Source organism: Apostichopus japonicus, chromosome 1, assembly GCF_037975245.1.
Source record: "Apostichopus japonicus isolate 1M-3 chromosome 1, ASM3797524v1, whole genome shotgun sequence".
NCBI classification, from domain to species: Eukaryota; Metazoa; Echinodermata; class Holothuroidea; order Aspidochirotida; family Stichopodidae; genus Apostichopus; species Apostichopus japonicus.
Genome location: NC_092561.1, coordinates 10,507,007 through 10,527,851, shown reverse-complemented (window position 1 = coordinate 10,527,851; position 20,845 = coordinate 10,507,007). Strand labels below are relative to the sequence as shown.

Here is a 20,845-nt window from a genome sequence, read left to right as displayed (position 1 = left end):
CAATTAAATATCTTCCCTCTGAGTTAGAGCAAAACTTGATTTGCACTAAATTTGACCTTTGGTTCAGGGGCCTGCGTGGCACAAGGGTTTAACTTGGAGTACCTTCCCATCAATTTTAAAGAAAATCGGCCCAGCCGAAGGAAATTTGTGACACAAAATTGCGCTCAAAAATACATTTGAATTTTAAACACGTGACATTTGACCTCGGTTTCCATGGCAACCACATATTTTGATAGTACTTGACATTTCCATAATACATGTGAAGGGTTTAATTCACTGTTCCCCTTGGCGTTATATCAACAATTCGATATTAACTCAATTTAATCTTTGACCTGTGGTTCCGGGGGTCTGCAAAACACAAGGGTTCACCATGAGGTACCTTCCCACCAAGTTTGAAGAAAATTGACCAACTGGCAGAGGAACTACAATACCTCATTCTTCCTATGGGAGCGATAAGATAAACTGCAACACAAATCGAAAAGTACTTCCAAACAGGTACAATAGATAATTAAAGAGGACGCTATTTAAAAAGTAAATCAAATTAAAAGATCATCCTCAATTAATTGTCAGGGCCTGCTTTTCAACTGTTGCATTGTATTGCATCGGTCTCGGTTCCGCGAGACTAGCTTGCTCTCTTTTTGAGGTGACAATATTTGATTGCACCCATAAACATTTTAGTTCACATATTTTCGTTTGTAAATTATTTCACATCTGCACTGAAATTTTAGGAAATTTGATGTTTCGCTTTAGTTGGAGAATTGATTAAAAAATTATACCTTTCCTGGCTTCATCATAGACTAAATAAATCTACTAGACTCTTGCTTTGTTAATCCAATAGGGATAGGGGAAAATTTTGAATTTTGTCTGAATGAGGAGCTTATCCGATGACGATTCCAATGCAGTGCAACAGATTGAAAAGCAAGCCCTGGCAATTAATTGTCGATAATCTTGTAATTTGACTTATTTTTTAAATAGCGCCCTCTTTTTTATTTATTCTTCCGTTTGAAAGTACTTTTCAATCCGTGTTCCTTCTTTGTCTCCCTGTCATTTGATTGTTTTGATTTTTCCAGAGGGAGAATGGTTTATTTTTCTTTACTTACTAAGAATTTTCCAAGCGCACTTCATAATTGTGTACTTTTTGCTTATCTTTTCATTTGTTTTTGATTTAACAATGTTTCAAATTTTAAGATTGATAAGTACGATTTTGAATTTCAAATTAAAAGTTTGTTTTAGTTGTATAGTTGCTTGATTATAAGCAATGTTTTCAATTTTTTTTTACAAAATACTTAAGTTTGCATAAAAAGTTTCGGTAATGGATTTCCATAATAATTGTGGCTTTACGATAAACGGTGGCTAAATAACACATTGTCTATAGGGGTATTAATAGATTGTAACAAAGTTCACACTTTGATACTTTCTGGTTAGTTTAAAGCACGAATTTGGCGATGGAATGATGTAAGTTTAACGGACAGATGATGGGTGACGATCAAAAGACATCCTATTGACACTGCAAAGTCCCTTTAGGCCCCGATACTTAGTGTACATTCCTGCCTGCTGCATGGCTGCTCCCTCTCATCTCACAACGTAACGTCCACCAAAAGAGGATGGTGCGCAACAACCGAAAATAATATATAGCGAGAAGATCGCAATGTAGGAAGATTTCACCTAACTCGACCGAGTCTTCGTCTGCAGGGGCGTAGCTACAGACTTCTTTTCTTGAGAGGCGTCTCAAAGTCCATAGAATTCCTGAAGCCACAGGGGTAGGTGCTAACAAAACTGTCCACACTATAAGTTTGCCATATGAAGCACACGTTATAGCTATGTGTGACTTACATTTTCCTCCCACAAGTCCGGATTTCACCTTTTTTTTCACCCCGTAGCAAAATAAGCTATATTAAACACATTGAATATACTTGTTTGCACAAATACTTGTGAAATTCGTACCGATAAGTTGAATTAATGAATCTGAAGCAAGTTTGGCACTTGTCCTTGATGTTTCTAGGGTTGTACAAAGGTCGTTTGGCTTTTTAAATACAAAATTTTGTTTTTATTTGTACTTCTTGGTTTGTTTGTTTAATTATAATTGTTTCGTTTTCTTTCGTTTTTCTACAGTTTTAGAAATTCAACATGCTGGAAATTTAGAGGGTTTACCAAACCTGGTCAGATGCTTGGTGATCAAAAGAGGGCGTCCTTAGAACAGGATCCAATCAATCCGGTCTTAACCGACGATTTCTTTCCAGCCTTAGATCGAAGATTGTCCCAAACTCTATCAGAAATTGATAGATGTATCGACAAATTTGGAAGAGACGCAGTACTTTTGGAAGGCTGATTCAATCATGACGTCACGAGTGATTCGGGTTAAGGGGGATAGATCGATTGCTGGGCAATTTGGGTTTGTCTCACTCCATTCAATTACAATCAAAAAGGTAAAAAGACAAATCTCAAATTGCTCTTATATTGAAGTGGCAATACAAACAAAATAAAAACACAAAAACACCTTTGTCTGTCCAAGTATCCATTTAACGACAAGTGTTGAATAATTTTGATTGTTATTAAAACTTTCATTTCGATACCACTGAGAAAGGAAGACAATAAACGATATCGCAAAACATATTGTAATTTTAACGTATAATAATACAAACAAATCATAGAAATATGTCATCAAAACTAGATGTCATCACAATGTGTCATCATAATGTGTCATTAACTTACAAATCATCAACACTATTTTATAAAATTGGGTGAATGAAATACTGTATTTCATTGAGATCTTCTGAGAGTAAAAGTTATTTCAATTCGTTTAAATAGAGTACTTAGGGAAAGGCTCGTAATCAGTAACGTAAAGAAGTTAAAGGGCTAAAAATATGAAAGGAAAAGAAGTGAGTAAGGCTAAGTAATGAATGGGAAAGTTTCATCTTTTTGAGGGGAGGGGGGCAGTGGGCGAGTGGGAGGTGGGTGCGGTGGGGGTAAACCACTTACGAAGTAGCCTATGCAGAGAACCAAATTATAGTAGGCTATGCTTACAGAGTTATCACATAAATCATTAAAAAAAGTGAGAAATATATCATGGACTAAATTTCAGAGTTTGTTTTGTAATGAATTGATCAGTTCTAAAGGATAAATCTAGGCAGAAATTGAATCTTGATATGTTATAGTCCAAGAAAAAAGACAAAGAAAAAAGACGTTTTCAACATTTCTATTACTACTGTACTCCCGTTTTTAAAGATATTCAGATTTAAAATATGCTAGTCTCTGGAATGCTCCTTTAAGGCTAAGTTATATGATGACGTCACCTCCTCAGTGCAGGCTTTAATGATATTTAATTTTCATTTATAGTTTTACAAATTCTAAGAACTCAAAGCAAACGTATTATTTTAAACTTCATGTAATCAGCGAGGCGTCTGGAATGACGTTCAACAGAATTTGTCCGTGACAAATCTGTAACGAATTGTATATATGTCATTTGTGGTTTAAAAGTCTTTTGTTTTCCCACTAAGCTTTTCATCTTGCATCAGAGTAATGGTCCGTATATGTTAGATTAAATTGTCATTCACCTTACGAGAATAAACTATTCTTTATTACAAAGTTCCCTGTCCTCCTAACGGACAACCCCCTCCCGCACCGGTCCCGGGTTTGTATATTCTCTTGAACTACCTCACCGCCACCTTCTCGTATGTCATACGCGTAAGTAAAAGCAAAGAGATCTTTTACGCAATGAAAATCTAAAGTTGAAATATCATCTATCTTTCACTCGCAACTGAAAATCTTTGCCAAATAGCATGGCAGCGGTAACAGCACAATTGTCTCAAAACTCCTTTAATTATTGTAAATTTGGAGAATTATGACTGATAGCATGTAGGAAATGCCTTAAGAAATAATGTAGGAGACGTTTGGCCACCTTAAGTGTATTGGCATTCTGACATGAAGCCTTTTGTCCACCACGTGTTTATGTTAACGAACCCAATGTTACCTTACTCAGATGGGGATGACCAATGTTTATTGTTAGTCTATACCGGGGCGGCTAGTACTACACTCTACTGTGTAGGGATTGCCTGTGCATAACCAAGCCGTGGTGATGTTTAATAACTTTTTTAATTGGTTGAGAATTTAACATATGAACCCAACATATTTATGAATGCTCCGTGAAGTTTGTGATCAATCTCCGCACATGAAAACTTCTCGTACATAATGCACTAGCAGCTAGCGAACCATTTAACACAGTTAATTCGAATTGAGATTGGTCATTGATAAAAATCTAACTAGGCGACAGTTCAGTTTCGTAAATGGCGCCTGGTCGTTTCCTCAACGTAACTACATCCAAACCTGAAGTTTTTATTTGGCACTGAATCTCGACAATTGCAAAATACGACGGGAAAACAAATATTTAATACAGGTTTCTAATTCACAACTGTATAGTTCTTTCCAATGAACGTTGTATGTACAAACATCACACCTTTTAACGGAATGACGTATGCAGTTAGCGACACGGTTAAGTAAATGGCGATTGGTTCGACTTTCTGTGGTACTATCTACGGATGCCCATTAGCTAATTTCCAATCGCAAACAACCTCTATTATTATGACGCGTAACGCACATGTTATCTAATAGGCTGGTCGGTTGGAGATACGGTAGATTATGAAACACGTTTTCCACAATTTGACCTCTTGTGACTCCAAATTACCTTTGACCGCCACAAAAACCAATTAGCTTCTTCTACTCAATGTTGTACTTCACACGAAATATGATATTGGTCCAAGCTCTCCTTCTTGAGATATCGTGTTTACAGGGTTTTCACAAATGTACCCCTAGTGATCCGAAACGAACTTTGACCGCCACTCTAAACAATCGGCTTCTAATCAATGTGTTACCTCGTCACATTATATATGAGATTGGTACAAGCTTTTCTTCTTGAGAAATCATGTTAACAGGGTTTCACTATTTGACCCATTGTGACCCCAAATGACATATGACCTCCACCAAAACTAATTGGCTCTTACTCCTAAATGTGGTTCTCCTACACACGAAATATGAGATTTTCCAAGCTTCAAGCAAGGGGTCACACGCAAACACAGAAAATAAACATGATCTTGCAATAAAACAAATAATTGTGATACTTTCAATAAATTCAATTTACCATCTTGGATAAATTTCCAGACTTATTTCTTCTTACTATTGTTCGTCGGGGCTGTTGATAATCACCAGGAACTGTAGCTTCATCTCATTAGATAAAGATAAAGGATCCGTTTCACCTTAAAGTTTCTAGTTGTTTCTGCAAATATTGATTATTCTCTCCTCGTCAGCTGCCCTTAATATTCGATTCAGTGTGGTGTATGCTCTGGATATTCGTTTCTTTGATGAAAATTTTCGCGGTTGACTTCATTCTGGCATCTGTTGGAAATAACATTGATAAAGTTACAAACGTTGATCCAGTTCTCTATAGTTTTGAAGCACATTTAGAGTGCTCAAACAAACTGTTTTACAGCAAACTAATCCCTTTTTTTCTGTTCTTTTCTTTCTTTCCTTTTCATACTATCCTGTAATGTCTAGTAATATTAAAGTAAGAAACACTGAGATATACTTACCAGACCATAGCAAATCATCTTTCCTGACCGATATGTAACTACAAGTAGCTTCTCTCCCTCCTCTGTCATCAATGTTGTCATACACCGTGCTCCATCTTCTGTCCGTTTGGTTGTCAACAACTGTTGACCATCTTGACTGTACTGTGTGATGATACATTTTCCAGTACCATGCTGTGTATCTGACCTCAAGATGTATACAAAATCTGCACTGTCTTTACATATACTCAAAGGATACAAAGTCGGTCCGTCAATATCTGGTTTCGGAAGCTCGTATAGTAACTCTGCTTCTGTTTTAGATGTATCCATGGTTATAGCGTATGCACATCTACTCTCTGCATCGCATATCAGCAGAACGCCTTTATGATAAAGGATATCTCTTGACCATTTTATAACCTCTGGCAGCTTCAGAGCTCGAATGAAATTAAATTCTTCATCAAATATAAATAGCGATCCAATATTACGTGTACCCACAATGATGTGGCCACGTATAGTATCAGTAGTTATAGAACTCGCATACTTCAAAACCACCGTTTTGATATCATCAAAGAGGGTCGTGATGCTATTTTGAGTAAAGGACCCATCATGAATATTATAAACACCAACCTGATTGGATTCACAAACCGAAGCTATCTTATCATGTGATAAAGCAGCACAGTGACGAAAGGGTTGAAGAGAGCTCCCTTTGACTTTATCTATTTTGTTTTGACGAATCTGACGTCCTTCTCTGTTTATGACTGTAATTAATGAATGATCAGATGATAACCTCCCAGAGACGACGATGTTACCAGAGCCGGTACTTGCTATACTAGTTAATAAAAACTCATTACCTTTGATCACATCAATATCAACAACAGATTCTACATTATCAGATATATTTACTCTATCAATACACAATATCGGTAAATCATCCCTTGTTATATCAGATAAAGATTCAATTTCTGGAATATCTTTCATTATATCCTCAACCAGAGGTTCACTCGCTGCTCTTATATCAGGAATACACTGTGCGTCTGCCCAGTGGTTATGTGATTCAAGGACACTCGAAGATATCGTCAACAAATTTTCAAACTTATTGACCCATTGATTACACATATCTAATAAATTTTGTGTTTCTCTAAGCTTGCGTTGCTGTTGTTCGTCTATTGTTTTATTTCTCTCATTCATTACCGCATCAAGTCGGTTCATTTTTTCGACAATCTTTAATTCTCTGTTTTCTATTTCATTTCGTTTGGTGTCCTCTTTCTCTTTTGATTCCCTAATTTTGATTTTAATCAGTCTGTCGTACTCGTCTTTTATTTCTCTAATTTTCTCTTCCATTTCTGTTTCTAATTCTTTCATTTTGTTTCGAGTACTTTCTTCAAGAACTGTTTTGAATCTGTTGAATTCTCTCTTTTGTTTCTCTTTCTCATTCTGTAACTCCCTGGTCTGATCTTTGTACTGCTTTTTCCATTTTGCTTTAGTTTCAGCGACAATGCACAGAACGTCATTATTCACTCTGTTGATTTTATCGGTAAAGTTGAATACAGTAGCTTTACGTTTAACAAGTTCTTCCAATATCTCCTTCAAGTATTCCCTTTCGTCGTTCGCCACTTTCCTGACGTCACGAAGTTCATGACCTTTGTGTTCATCATAAGTACATGTCACACAAACGGGGAGGTTTCCGCATGTACAACAACACAACTGAGCCATGTGTTCCGGGTGAACATGGCACCTAGGAGCTTCCATCAATGATGCAAGTTTTTCTTGTGTGAGACTTTTCCCCTCAAGATCATTCAGGGCTAATAAGTGTTTGTGATGTTTGACAAACATCTTCTTGGTCAAATGAAATTGATAACACTTAACACAAAGAAATCCGTTACACATAAAACAGTACGCTGTAACCTTTAACTTCTCTTCACAGCCAATACATTCTCTCTCTTCTTTGTTTTCAAATGTTTTCTGTAGCTGAATAAACTGCAGCATACTTTTCATATGGAAGTCAGTCTTAAATCCATCGATTCTATTGTTCGGTACTTTACAGACATCTTTACAAAGAGGACATTCAAATGTCACAGCCTGTTCTTCTAATAAAGGTTCCAGGCATTGTTTACAAAATCTATGCAGACATGGTAATTGTTTCGGTTCTTTAAACAGATCCAAACAAATTGAACATTCGAAGAATTTATCTGCGATGTCTTTCCAAGGCGATGGGCAGGCCATATTTGTCTCGAAATTTAAGCTGTAAAAAGAAAGTTATTAAGATCAGTGTTTATGAATATCATACTTTGGATAAACAAATTGAGAGTAAGAAAATTAAGTAGCAAGACCTTTAATGAACTCAATGCATGTGACCTACGGTATGACGGGTATTTCTTGCCGCATATAAACACAGAAGTCGAGATATTGGTGCAACTCGATCACTGGCATTATGGAACTGTAGCTGATGACAAATACCACCACATAGACGTTTATGGTGCTGGAACGATACCACCAACAGCGCACCGTGCCTTTAATGCACTTTACCTTGATACAAGAACCAGATGACTTGTAATGACAATATATGATGATTTGAAGTTCACTCGAACAGTCAGTAACTCCAGGGTTTAGTGAATTTGGTATCATGGCAATGATCTCGATATCTGTTCTGTTGGGACTTTTTTAGTCCTAGTACTACCGATGGTCAATAGATATACAAAATTTAACGATAATACAAACACCATTGTAATCTGGTTATATTATTTCCCACTTATTGGTATACCAAAATACAGATGAACTAAGGAAACATGTTTGAAATTACCACCGTTTAACATTTCAAGACTTACCTTACTTTAATGTTGACCAATTCCCTTAGTCTTGTATCAACCTAGCTGGATTTTATCTTACGTTGTTACGAATCGGACCAAGAAGGAAATACATGAGAAGATACGCAGTGCATTGTATATATACGTACAATGAATATAACGCACGGAACTTTTATACAACTGAGTTTGGACTTTGATATCACGAGAACACCCAAGCTGAACTGATATGGTTAGTATTTTGTATCAAAAGTAAACTTTGCGTAAACTATTAATATAAACACACACATGTATATATATATATATATATATATATATATATATATATATATATATATATATATATATATAAATATATAAATGAAAATCGTAATGAGTTGGAAAATCAAGAACAGTGAAAACACTTCCAGCCTCCACCGGGATTCGAACCCGGGCCTCCCGCTCTGTACGCGGACACCCTAACCAACTAGGCTATGGACGCTGATTGTATGTCCAGAGGTTCGAAACCGGTAAGGAAGGTCGTAATTCCACTGTAGGCGGTTGTCACCTGTATCGAACAATACTAGTTCTGTTTTTGGTGACATATTTGGCCTTACTCTAGAGATCAAACATGATGCCAACCAACCCGAAATCATTTGTGATTCCTAAAGCAGGATCTCGAAAGAGATACTTTGAACAGACTTTATGTTAATGAAATGGAGGTAAAGGATTTACATATATATATATATATATATATATATATATATATATATATATATATATACAGAGAGAGAGAGAGAGAGAGAGAGAGAGGTGGAGAGGTGGGTGGAGAGAGAGAGGTGGAGAGAGAGATATTGGTGCAACTCGATCACTGGCATTATGGAACTGTAGCTGATGACAAATACCACCACATAGACGTGGAAATACATGAGAAGATACGCAGTACATATATGTACAATGTATATAACGCACGGAACTTTTATACAACTGAGTTTGGACTTTGATATCACGAGAACACCCACGCTGAGCTGATATGGTTGGTGTTTTATACCAAGAGTAATATTGCGTAAACTATTGGTATATATATACACATAAACATATACCAAATGTGTGCATGTTGTAGACATCTATATAACAAGGTGATTTTATTCTTGCGTGACACCCTGAATGTTGAATAGAGGATATGAGGGGCCCAAGGCGGGCCCCTGCACCCCACCCGATACAGTCTTTGCTCCAAGACGCTCACTCCTTCAGTTTTATCCATGTTTAGTCATTGATGTCCACCCCATCCCCCCCCCCCCGACCACCCCACTTTTTAATTGGGATTGATGTCACTGTGTAAAAGTAGCTCTGAACACGTGGCAAAACTCCCACGAAGAAAGAATTGGCCGAATTAATGGAACTTATCTTGACCAACAATATTCTGGTATTTGGCAACAAACACTACCTCCAAATTCATGGCACCGCAATGGGTACCAAAATGGCACCGTCTTTTGCCAACATCTTTATGGGAAACCTCGAGAAAGAATTTTTATCTCGACAAAACTTGAAACCACACACGAGGTTACGTTACATTGACGATATCTTTATGATATGGACCCATGGTGAGGCAAATCTAAAACTCTTCATTGATGACATAAACTCGTTTCATCACACTATCAAATTCACTGCTGATTTTTCTGGACATGGCGTTCACTTCTTGGACACCACTGTGACCCTACAAAATGGTTCACTCAAAACAGACTTGTTCAATAAACCCACGAACAAGCACGACTACCTTTTACCAAGCAGTTGCCATCCACGTCACTGTACCAGAAATATTCCGTACAGTCAAGCGTTGCGCATTCGACGCATTTGCTCCTCTGAAGTCGATTTTGATTCACGCACTAAAGAACTGTCACAACACCTCCTAAATAGACAGTATTTTCGGGGTACTATTGAAAATGCCATCAAAAAGGCTAAAAGCAAACCCCCTGTACACAAAATTGCAAAACGTGCTTACTTGTCGATTCGACCGGGACCTTTCAGAGCAACCAAACCAAACGCACGTTCCAAATTCGGCACAAAATTAACTGCCTATCCAAAAATGTCATTTACCTCATATACTGCAATATTTGTAACTTACAATACATTGGAGAGTCAAAAAACACTCTTAGAATGAGAATGACACAACATAGATCGGCGATCAAAACAAAAAAGATCTACCAACCTGTTGCAAATCACTTCAATCTCCAAAATCATTCTATTGAGAATTTGCGTGTTATTGCCATTGACCAAAACGATTCTTGGACAGATAAATCTAGGAAAGCTAAAGAAAATTTCATGGAACTAAACCTAAAGACCACGGCACCATTCGGTTTAAACATTAGAAACGATTTGCCGTCCCAGATAAACCAAAACAATTCCTTTATATATATATATATATATATATATATATATATATATATATATATATATATATATATATATATATATATATATATATATATATATATATGTATATATATATATATATATATATATATATATATATATATATATATATATATTCAATCGTTCCCAAATAGGGGAACTTATATGTGACAAGTAATTCGTTTTACTTGAACAAAATTCAAGTATTCACACGTAAAGAATAAAGCATGTACTTATGATACCAAATGTGTGCATGTTGTAGACATCTATATAACAAGGTGATTTTATTCTTGCGTGACACCTGGATGTTGAATAGATAAGTCTTTAGACTACAATAGATTAGTAACAATAGATTTTATGACTGGCATATCAATTCAGGGACCAAACAGAATCACACTTGAAGATTTATAGGTGTGACTCCGGCCCTTGACCCCGTCGGGCCTTCGCCCTTGGACCCCATGAGGAGCCCAAGGCGGGCCCTGCACCCCAACCGATACAATCTTTGCGCCAAGACGCTCACTCCTTCAGTTTTATCCATGTTCAGTCACTTATGTCCGGGGAAAACTCACTGACCCCCTACACGGGAGTCAGCTACAGTGACCTCAGGGCCATATTCACTCTTTGACAAGATCTTTAAATTCACCTGTAGCTTTCCGAGAAGCTTGGTACCCCTACCTAAAAATGGCAAATAGTTAAAGTCATTCCATCACTACCTTCATGTGGCAGCTCTTAAACGTTATAGCCTCATATGTCATTTGATCTAACTTTTATTAGGAAGGTCCTATGCATCAGTGGCGGAGCTAGGGGTATTGGTCAGGAGGGGCGAGAATGGTCTGTAGGGGCGCTTTCGACACTATCTAAGCGTAGCGCCACCACTGGTTGGCGCGTAGCGCACAGAATTTTTTTGAGTAAAGATACTCCCTAGATTGCCGGAAATGACCCTTTCCGGGCCTGGCTAATTTGCAAATAAACGAAGAATAAATAGGTGTCATCGCCAAATTACACTAACAAAATGTGACAAATGTCAATAAGTAGATGAGAGCGCAATACAAATGTCAATAATCGCGAATAAGTAAAAAGTGGTAAAGAGCTGAAAAGGGCGCCAGCAGTCTATTTGAGTCCGTCAGGGGAAGGGGGGGGGGGTATCCGCCCCTGACTGTATGGACGCTCCGCCACTGCTATGCATTAGTACTATCAATGACAGGAGCGATACATACACATGTATATTATAGTCTAATTCCCTATTGTAATATGGTGTTTATTATCATGGAAATAGTGTTGCCTGTACTTCTAAACTATTCCATTAATTCGTTAAATACCTACCATAGAACATATACTGTACTCGATTTAAAGCTCGCTGTTTAACACCGTAGTTATCTACTGTACTTCAGTTTTATAACCAACCATGCGCCATTAAATACTTCCGGCTTAAAATGGCCGTGCACCTTCCTTCAAACATTGAACACAGAGACCTATCGCTGAACAGAAGTAGTTACTAACCTTGTGTTTTTGCTTTTAGTCGATAAGTATTAAGGCCTCTTTTTAGTTATAGTTGAAATATCAGAATTACTTGACTCCTAGTTTATCCAGTTGTTAAAAATACAACAGACGAGACGCAAAGTACCTATGTCCGTACAAAACCACACGATAATAATGGAAATCCCCAGTTGCTGATTTGGGTGTCAATGTATTGAGCAATTACCTTACACCCTCCCGTAACTTGTTTCATGGTACATTAGTGCAGAGCCATATTTCTACATTCCGTGCGTACACATACACACAGATGCACACACACAAATCAATACAGGGTATGCGAGTTAGCATGGTAACGATGTATGTTGAATAATAATGATAATGATGATAATAATAATAATAATGATAATAATGATGATAATAATAATAATAATAATAATAATAATAATAATAATAATAATAATAATAATAATGATAATAATAATAATAATAATGATAATAATGATGATAAAAATAATAATAATAATAATAATAATGATAAAAATAAATAAATAATAATAATAATAATAATAATAATAATAATAATAATAATAATAATAATAATAAAATTAATCATCATAATCATAGTCATAATCATACTCATACTCATACTCATACTCATAATCATAATCATAATAACAACAATAACAACAATAATAATAATAATGATAAGAATAAGAATAGATTGAAAATGAGAATGAGAATAAGAATAAGATTGAGAATGAGAATAAGATTGAGAATGAGAATGAGAATGAGAATGAGAATAAGAATAAGAATAACAAGAATAACAAGAATAATAAGAATAAGAATAATATTAGCGCAATTTCGTACTTTTTCCAAATTATTTACTTTGTCTTGTCTTTTAGATGTAGATTAGTGCGCAACAAAATATCACTTTTCCATTACACTGCCTAACTCAAAGCGACTTTTTCTCTCATTTTAAATGTTTCTAAACTGCACCCTAACCGTTTAGAATTCAGAGATCAAGGTCTGGAAGCCTTATTTGTAGTTCGGAACAATTTGGTAAAACTGAATATTTGCCTCAAATAAATACTTTTGAAAGGCTATAGCAATGTTGTATGATTTATTTTTGATGTAAATTAACAAAATATTCTTTTTTTTTTAAATTAAAAATCCAGTTTAAAGTGATGTTGTAAATATTTCTAATTTAGGCTATAGCATTGTTGTATTATTCATTTATCTAAAGATATAGCTTTCGGTTCTATTAATTTTCGATGAAAATTTACAAAATATTCCAATTCGAGAAAACTACAAATGTAGGTATCAAGTGATGTTGTAAATACTTCCATGGATAATGTATTGTCATAACATAGGTTCCTCCTTGAAACAAGCTATTTTCATTAGAAAGATCAGACCTTACCTTCATCTCTCAGTTCAATGTTTTAGACTCCATCGTAGTCGTTTAGAAGTTAGAGATAAACGTCTCGAAGCCTTATTTGTCATCCGGAACAATTTCGTGAAACTTAATGTTTCAAATTAACTCTTTAGTGATTTTATTCATTTTCGATAAAAAATATTTACATTTTCAAATTAGTTAAAAAATAAAAAGCTAGGGTAAAGTGATGTTGTTAATACATCCATGAGAAAGTTATTTTCATGACATTTTTTCTTCCTTAAAACAAGATTCCATTAATACAACGATCAGATTTGACTTTTTCTCTCAGATTTGAAGTATTTTAAACCTCTCCCGTAGCCGTTTAGAAGTTAGAGATAATAAACGTCGGGAAGCTCTATTTGAAAACGGAACAATTTGGTAAAACTGAAAATTTTGCCTCAAATTAACAGAGTTGATAGGCTATATATAGCCTTTTGGTTTATTGATCTCGATGTAAATTAGCAAAATTCAAAAATTGCAATAAAAATAACAAATCTACGGTAAAGTGATGTTGCAAATACATCCATGTTAGAAAGTTAGACTTGACCGTAGCCGTTTAGATGAAGTGATAAACGTCTGTATTACCTATTTTATATGCGGAACAAAAATCATGAAACGTTAAACAAATTAATGTTGTTTCTACTACTACAATACTTCTAGGAAAAAGTGATGTTGTAAATGAATACAAGTTAGGTTATTTTAATCACAAAGGTTCCTTATGAAAAAGTTCTTATTATTTTTATCATGTTGATTATTATGATAATAAGCGAAAGTCTTTACTGTTTCTCTCACTTGGAAGGATTTTAGACTCCATCTTAGCCTGTAAGTATCTAACGTTTCGATAGAGCGTTGATGTAAAAACAGAACATACGTTTCTTCTTAAAAATAAGCGATATTACAATGACGTATATTTTCACTATTTTCTTTTTATCTTTCAATTATTTTAAATCCACTTTAGTTGGAAATTAAGATTTAGAACAAAACTATGAAATTTCGTTACTATAACTTCATTATGATAATGACATAGTATTCTAACTATTGTACACATCGATGGAACATTAAAGCCGCTTAGGGTTTTAACAGCACAAGCGCAGAATCAAAACGTCGTTGAGAAAAACAACAACAATACCATTGAGTAAGCAGCAGGATATTCTAATTTTTTAATAATGAGATCAAATAAATTTCAAACGGATGCGTTGTTGTAGCTTCATGTTATGGCTTAGAAAATAATTAAATGTTGCAGTCCTTGTGTCTGCGCCGTATTATTACCTGTTTGAGGTACAAAGTAAGCTGTGTTTTTAAACAACTGCCCGGGAGTCGTCCGCTGTTGTCCGATCACCATGGCTACTTTATCGACGGCCCGATATCCAAGCCATTTCCTTCTACTTATGTATGGTGCACTTATATATCAGACATGAGTAATTTCAACGGCTTATACCAGTCAACATTACGAGTGAGTTAATGTACGTAGTAAATTAACCCTCACGAGAAAATGATGGTGAGGAACTAACATTTGTTTTACTTCTATCACCAACATATTTAAACCTATCATAATTAAGATCTTTAGAATACATAGGAACGGTATGATTGCAGCTGAAAGTTGCGCAAATCTTTTCACCGGTGATTTCTTTTAGCGTTTTGCGCGTATTCACATACCCATAGATGACTGAGAGAGTAAGGGTTATCAAAGGTTTAAAAACCAAAATGCAAAATGCACAGAGGTTTCGATGACTTCAATGCACTAGACTTCTGCTTGTTAGTATAACCGGCACTAGCTATTACAATAACACTATGGCATGATAACACAGGTCAGTCTACTGTACGGCGCTATACACACCTCCACCAAAAACAATGGGGGTATTGTACTCAATGTTATGAATCCACACACCAAGTATTAGAGGTATCCACGATTTCCATCGTTAGATATCATGTAAAGGGTTTGTCAGAGTTTGACCTCTGGTGAACTATAAGAGATTTGACCTCACAAGCAACAGGATTTTTGTACTCAATATGGCAAATCCATATACCATGTATGAAAAGTATCCATGATTTCTACCATGAGAAATTATGTTTTGAATGTTTTCAGGCCTCGACAAATATTTTTAAACGTACTCGCTATTTGGCGACCGTGACTAAAATCTGCTCGCCAAATTTCACTCGCCAGTAGACCTATGATTGTTGTTCAAGTCTCCAAAGTACAGATTTACAACATCAATACTCAGGGACGTCGGGAAGCTATTTGGGATTGGTACGGCAGATCAGAGTGTGGCCATATATCATACTTATCGGGGGACGTTTGGTAGGTCAAACTTCGCTACGCGCCACCATGGTTGGCGCGTAGCGAAAGGGAGAACATTTTGAAAAAATGCCTCCCAGATTGCAGGATATGGCACATCCCGAGCTTGAAAACAAGACCCCTGCCATGCCAGAGTAGTCCGATTAATCTTCTGAAACACATTTTTGAAGTATGTCTCGTTTTGGTTCTTTATTTTTTGCCATTTTTTTTCTTAGTCCTACTTTTTTTTCTTTTTTTTTGCGCCGTGAATATTGGTCCGGCGTTCGCCGGACCTGCCGTACCGGCTCCGGCGCCCCTGATACATTCTATGAACAAAGGTTAGGCAGGTAGGCAGATTACATTGTGCTACGTTATTGCGCATTGGAAAGTCATGTTTCTTTGCAGTATGGAATTTAAACTTTTTCCACCAAAAGTAAGTGTTGAACAAAGTAAACCATGTCGCAGAATCATAAATAAGCAGCTAGGCCTATATACTGTAATGGCTTAAAAAATTAAAAGTAAAACGTCTGTAACAACACATACTAAGATAACTTGGCTTCAACTATATTATGTCTCCTATATTACTAGGTAGATACTATATACAGTAGCTACTAGCTAGGTGTGCACGAGTCCTAAGCCTATACAGTACCTTACTGCTACTTTGAGCCGCTACTCGATTAGCGTGACTTCGTACATTTGCCCCGTTATTTATCTTGTCTTTTAGCTGCAGATTGATGCGCGAAAAAATATCGCTATTACTCCATTACACTGTCTAAATCAAAGCAATCTTTTAAGCAATGAAAATATGAGGTTATAAGAGCATCTATCTTCCAAAAATCCTGCAGCAACAACAGCAAACTTGTCTCAAACCTGCTTAAATTGTTCTATACATTGCGAATTATGACTGATAGCCAGTAGGAAAATGCCTCAAATGAAATAATTAAGGAGTTGTTTTGCCATCTTATTAGTATATTGGCATTCTGACTGGTATTCTTCACTTTGTCGTGTTAACGAACCATATTCTACCCAACCGTTGCTGACCTAGACAACATAAAATTGCTCACAGGCCTAGCCAGGTTTGTTCAAGTTGTTCCATAATTATAAACGTGACGAAAGTCAAACGTTACTTTTAAGGCCTAGCTATGCTGAAACCGGTGGAAGAGACTACACAAATTGAGATCAACAGCCGATCCAGACAAAAGCTCGTGAACTCACAGCCAAACTAAGAGCTTTTGACACAATTATTTCGCATTGGTCATAGTAAAATTTTTACTAGACTGACGAACTGTTAAGTTTCATAAACGCTGCCTGGTCACAACGAAACTACATTCAACCTGAAATTAATACGACGGAAAACGTCCAATAGAACCGCTGTACTACAAAGTACACCTTTTTGAACGCAACGTAAGGCTTTCGAGCGGCACGTTGAAGCCAATGCAAATATCATCAAGTTTTCAGTGTTAGATTCAACGGAAACCCATAAGCTCATTTCCAATACTCTTCTATTCGTATGAGGCGTAACGCACATGTTATATGATAGGCTGGTCTGTGGGAGATACGGTAGCTGATAAAACAAGGTTTCCACAATTTGGCGTCTGATGACTCAAGCTGACCTTTGACCTCGATAAAATCTTGTACTGAACGTGTACCAACTACATACTAAAAATGAGATTCGTCCAACATTCCCTTCTTGAGTTATCGTGTTTACAAGGTTTTCACAATTTGGTGACCCCAAATGGACTTGGACCTCCACCAAAAACAATAGGGATCTTGAACTCAATGTTGTACTCCATCACACAAAATGCGACATCCGAGCTTTTCTTCTTGAGATATCGTGTTTACAAGGTTTACTCAATTTTACCCCTGGTGACCCCAAATGACCTTTGATCTCTACAAAAAACTGTTGGCTTTTGCTCCTAAATGTGGTCCTTCTACTCACGAAATATGAGATTGGTCCAAGTTACCTCCTTGAGATATCGTGTTTACAAGGATTTGACTATTTGGCCCCTGGTGACCCAAAATGACCTTTGACATCCCCACAAAACAATAGGTTTTTTTCGACTCAATGTGGTACTCATATACACCAAATAATAGATTGGTCCAAGCTTCCCTTCTTGATATATCGTGTTTACAAGCGAGGCGTGACACAAACACACACACACGCACACACGCACATACGCCCGATCATGAATGCAAAGGTTACGATTATCATCGAAACCAAAAAGGGGAACTGGAATGTTTTACCTCCTAATGTCACTACGACGTAAACATCTCACATAATGACGGCCATGTGACTTTTAAACCATCATAAATTTGAAACTGGAAAACGTTCTCTTAGCTTTTTGAAGATTCGTTCCTCACATCCACCTTCTCCATATAATGAGGAGAAGGGGATGGTTGGATTTGCTTTTCCTTTAAAGAAGTGTAGCACCTAGTTTAAAGACTAGTCTGTGATAGAAACGTAACCTCGAAATACATCAGATCAAGGGAAGCAGGGTTTCAATTCTGCGACAAGTCGACAGCCTTTGCCAAGATATATGACACAAGTATATTAAAAATGAATACAAACACAAAGTTTTGTCGTAATCCGCAGGGTAAATACTATCTATTCACCATCACGATAAAAGTGAATTACGATATGCATAAAATAAAATAAAGTTAAAACATGGCAGTTGTCATGGCCTAACACTAATGGTCTACTAATATACCAATTCAAGGGGTACGCCCATCTCATCTAGGTAGAATGATCCCTCAGTCTACGAATGGCGTCTACTAGTGAGGGTACATCAATTACGTTCCTTGGTTCACAGGACAAGGAGTGTGGGCTCCGGCGTCTGAAAATACCGACTAAGTGTCTCGATAGGGTGCCAACTACTTCAACAGTATCAAAATACTGTTTAGAAATTAATGTAATCAATTTCTATCTCGTACAGTTCGTCCCTACTGCAGGTGTACGGCAGCTTGGAGTGTCTTGGTGAATAGTCACCATACATTGCTAATATTGCTAACACATTACAAAGTAATTAAACAAGGGGCAAGGGGTCAACGATCTCCCACAGTAATCAAAAGCAATTAAAATAAGTATGAAAATATGAAATTATATACACAAAGCTCAACTTGACATGGGTAGACCCATCTACCTAATACATGTACAAGTACATAACGATAATCAGTAAGGGTGACACAACAATAGTGATATAGTATAAGCACAATTATATCTATAAGCAAAATTGCACTAATAACTACCTGTTTTTGTGAATTAAAAGGGAAGGGGTGGGTATACTCCGACATTCTCTGCATCAGTGCTTCGGTGCAACCTGCGCAACATATTCAGTACATTGTATTAAACCCTCGTAATATTAAGTATTTGCAAGAACTTCTAAAGCTTCAATGTTATAATTATGTAGTATTTTAAGTTATACACTTGCGTGTACTTTCACGAAATCGTCGAAACCTGTGCAGCATATATTATTTAGTAAATTGATTTATTATTCAAATAGAATAATATAATAAGCCTTTTCAATTATTACTTATATAAGTTCCGATTTTAATTACCCACAATTTAGTATAATTAAACCAATTCGATGAAATTTATGTAACTTATTATACAGGTATACATCACTAACTATCTGTTCTAATTGTAATTTCTCGTTCAGCATATGCAATTAGCCAATTTTAAGAAAGAAGCATTTTCAACGATTGTTTTCTTTTTATGTACATGTTTAAATTGAAATGTCTGTAGTTTAATGAAGAATGAAATTTATCCGGTACATGTCATTAAATGCATCCCTGGTTATATATATATATTGTATAATTAATGTAGGAATCTGACAAAAAGGCGAACAGCTAGGCTAATGAGTATAGACAGTGCAACCACTGGCGGATCCAAGGGGGGCCAAGGGGGGCCATGCCCCCCCCCAAAGGTGAGCCAAAAAGTGTTTCCGAACATCCGCTAAATCATATGATTGGAAATTAAAAAAAAACGAGAGGAATAGCAGTGGTAGACTAGTCTAAACCATTTCGTTTTCTGGTTTAAAATTAAATGCAGAGCTCCCAACTGACCCGCAATTCGCGGGAATTAGACCCGCATTCTAACACCCAAACCCGCTGACCCGCACAAGCGTCCGAAAAAAAACCGCATTGTAATTGTCAAGTATACATAAAAAAATTTGCATCAAATTTTGACTTAGCAATCATCATTTCTTTAGCATTTAGCATAATAGAGTATAAAACCTCCTTTACAGCATCATTTGAACCTCAAATAAGCCTACATTATATTTCTTTTCATTGGGGCGAGCAGCGAACATTTTCATGCCACGGGAAAGAATGAATTATCACCTACTATTCAATTTATTGATGTTACACACAAAAAAATGCATATTTCTCAGAAAAGTTTGGGTGACAAAAGCCTTTCTAAGTGCCACCATTTTACCTGTAGGCATCACCAGGATTCCAAAAAAAATCAAAAGGGGAGGGGGACACCCCTCCCCTTATACCCCTCCCCCAGGCGATTCGTGGCATGGACCAGCATTTGCCTTCTCAAGAGTTGGGAGCTATGTAAATGTATGAGCATGAGGATTTACAGTTTAACACCATTTTGCAGTTACAGGCTGGTTTACACCTGTGAAACATTTTTTTTAGAAGTAAATTAACATCACCATTGTACACTTTTGTCGCACCAAATTGCATCTGAGGGCATTCAGCAATAGAAAATTTTCCAAAGGGGAGGGGCCACCCCCTCCCCTTAGACCCCTCCCCCATATCACTCTAATGCCACTTTGGCCCCTCCAAAACAAAGTCCCTAGATCCGCCAGTGAATGCAACCGTAATACATTGGAACAATATGGTACATCAGTAATGTTATGACCAACGACAATAAAAAAATGTTATGATACTGAGTTGGTTGTTTTAA

At 36.4% G+C, this 20,845-nt stretch overlaps 2 protein-coding genes across 4 annotated transcripts in view; one reads left to right on the top strand and one right to left on the bottom strand.

Moving 5' to 3' along the window:
- Positions 1-20,845, top strand: part of LOC139967373 (echinoidin-like) — a 36,567-nt gene that overhangs the window by 9,811 nt on the left and 5,911 nt on the right. The gene's annotated exons all lie outside the window — the stretch shown is intronic.
- Positions 2,910-12,424, bottom strand: LOC139967084 (uncharacterized). Of its 3 annotated transcripts, none has more exons than XM_071970813.1 (3): positions 12,251-12,424; positions 5,583-7,800; positions 2,910-5,388 (listed from the first exon to the last, which is right to left on the bottom strand). In XM_071970813.1, the coding sequence occupies exons 2-3, from the start codon at positions 7,779-7,781 to the stop codon at positions 5,377-5,379; spliced, it is 2,211 nt and encodes a 736-aa protein (XP_071826914.1). In that variant the 5' UTR covers positions 7,782-7,800; positions 12,251-12,424; the 3' UTR covers positions 2,910-5,376. The 3 variants fall into 3 exon arrangements, with proteins under 3 accessions (XP_071826914.1, XP_071826906.1, XP_071826922.1); XM_071970805.1 differs by lacking the exon at positions 12,251-12,424 and adding an exon at positions 8,384-8,512; XM_071970821.1 differs by lacking the exon at positions 12,251-12,424 and adding an exon at positions 8,389-8,407.

Excerpts from the sequence above, each read along its gene's own strand:
- LOC139967084 (XM_071970813.1), bottom strand. The coding sequence starts at position 7,781 with ATGGCCTGCCCATCGCCTTGGAAAGACATCGCAGATAAATTCTTCGAA.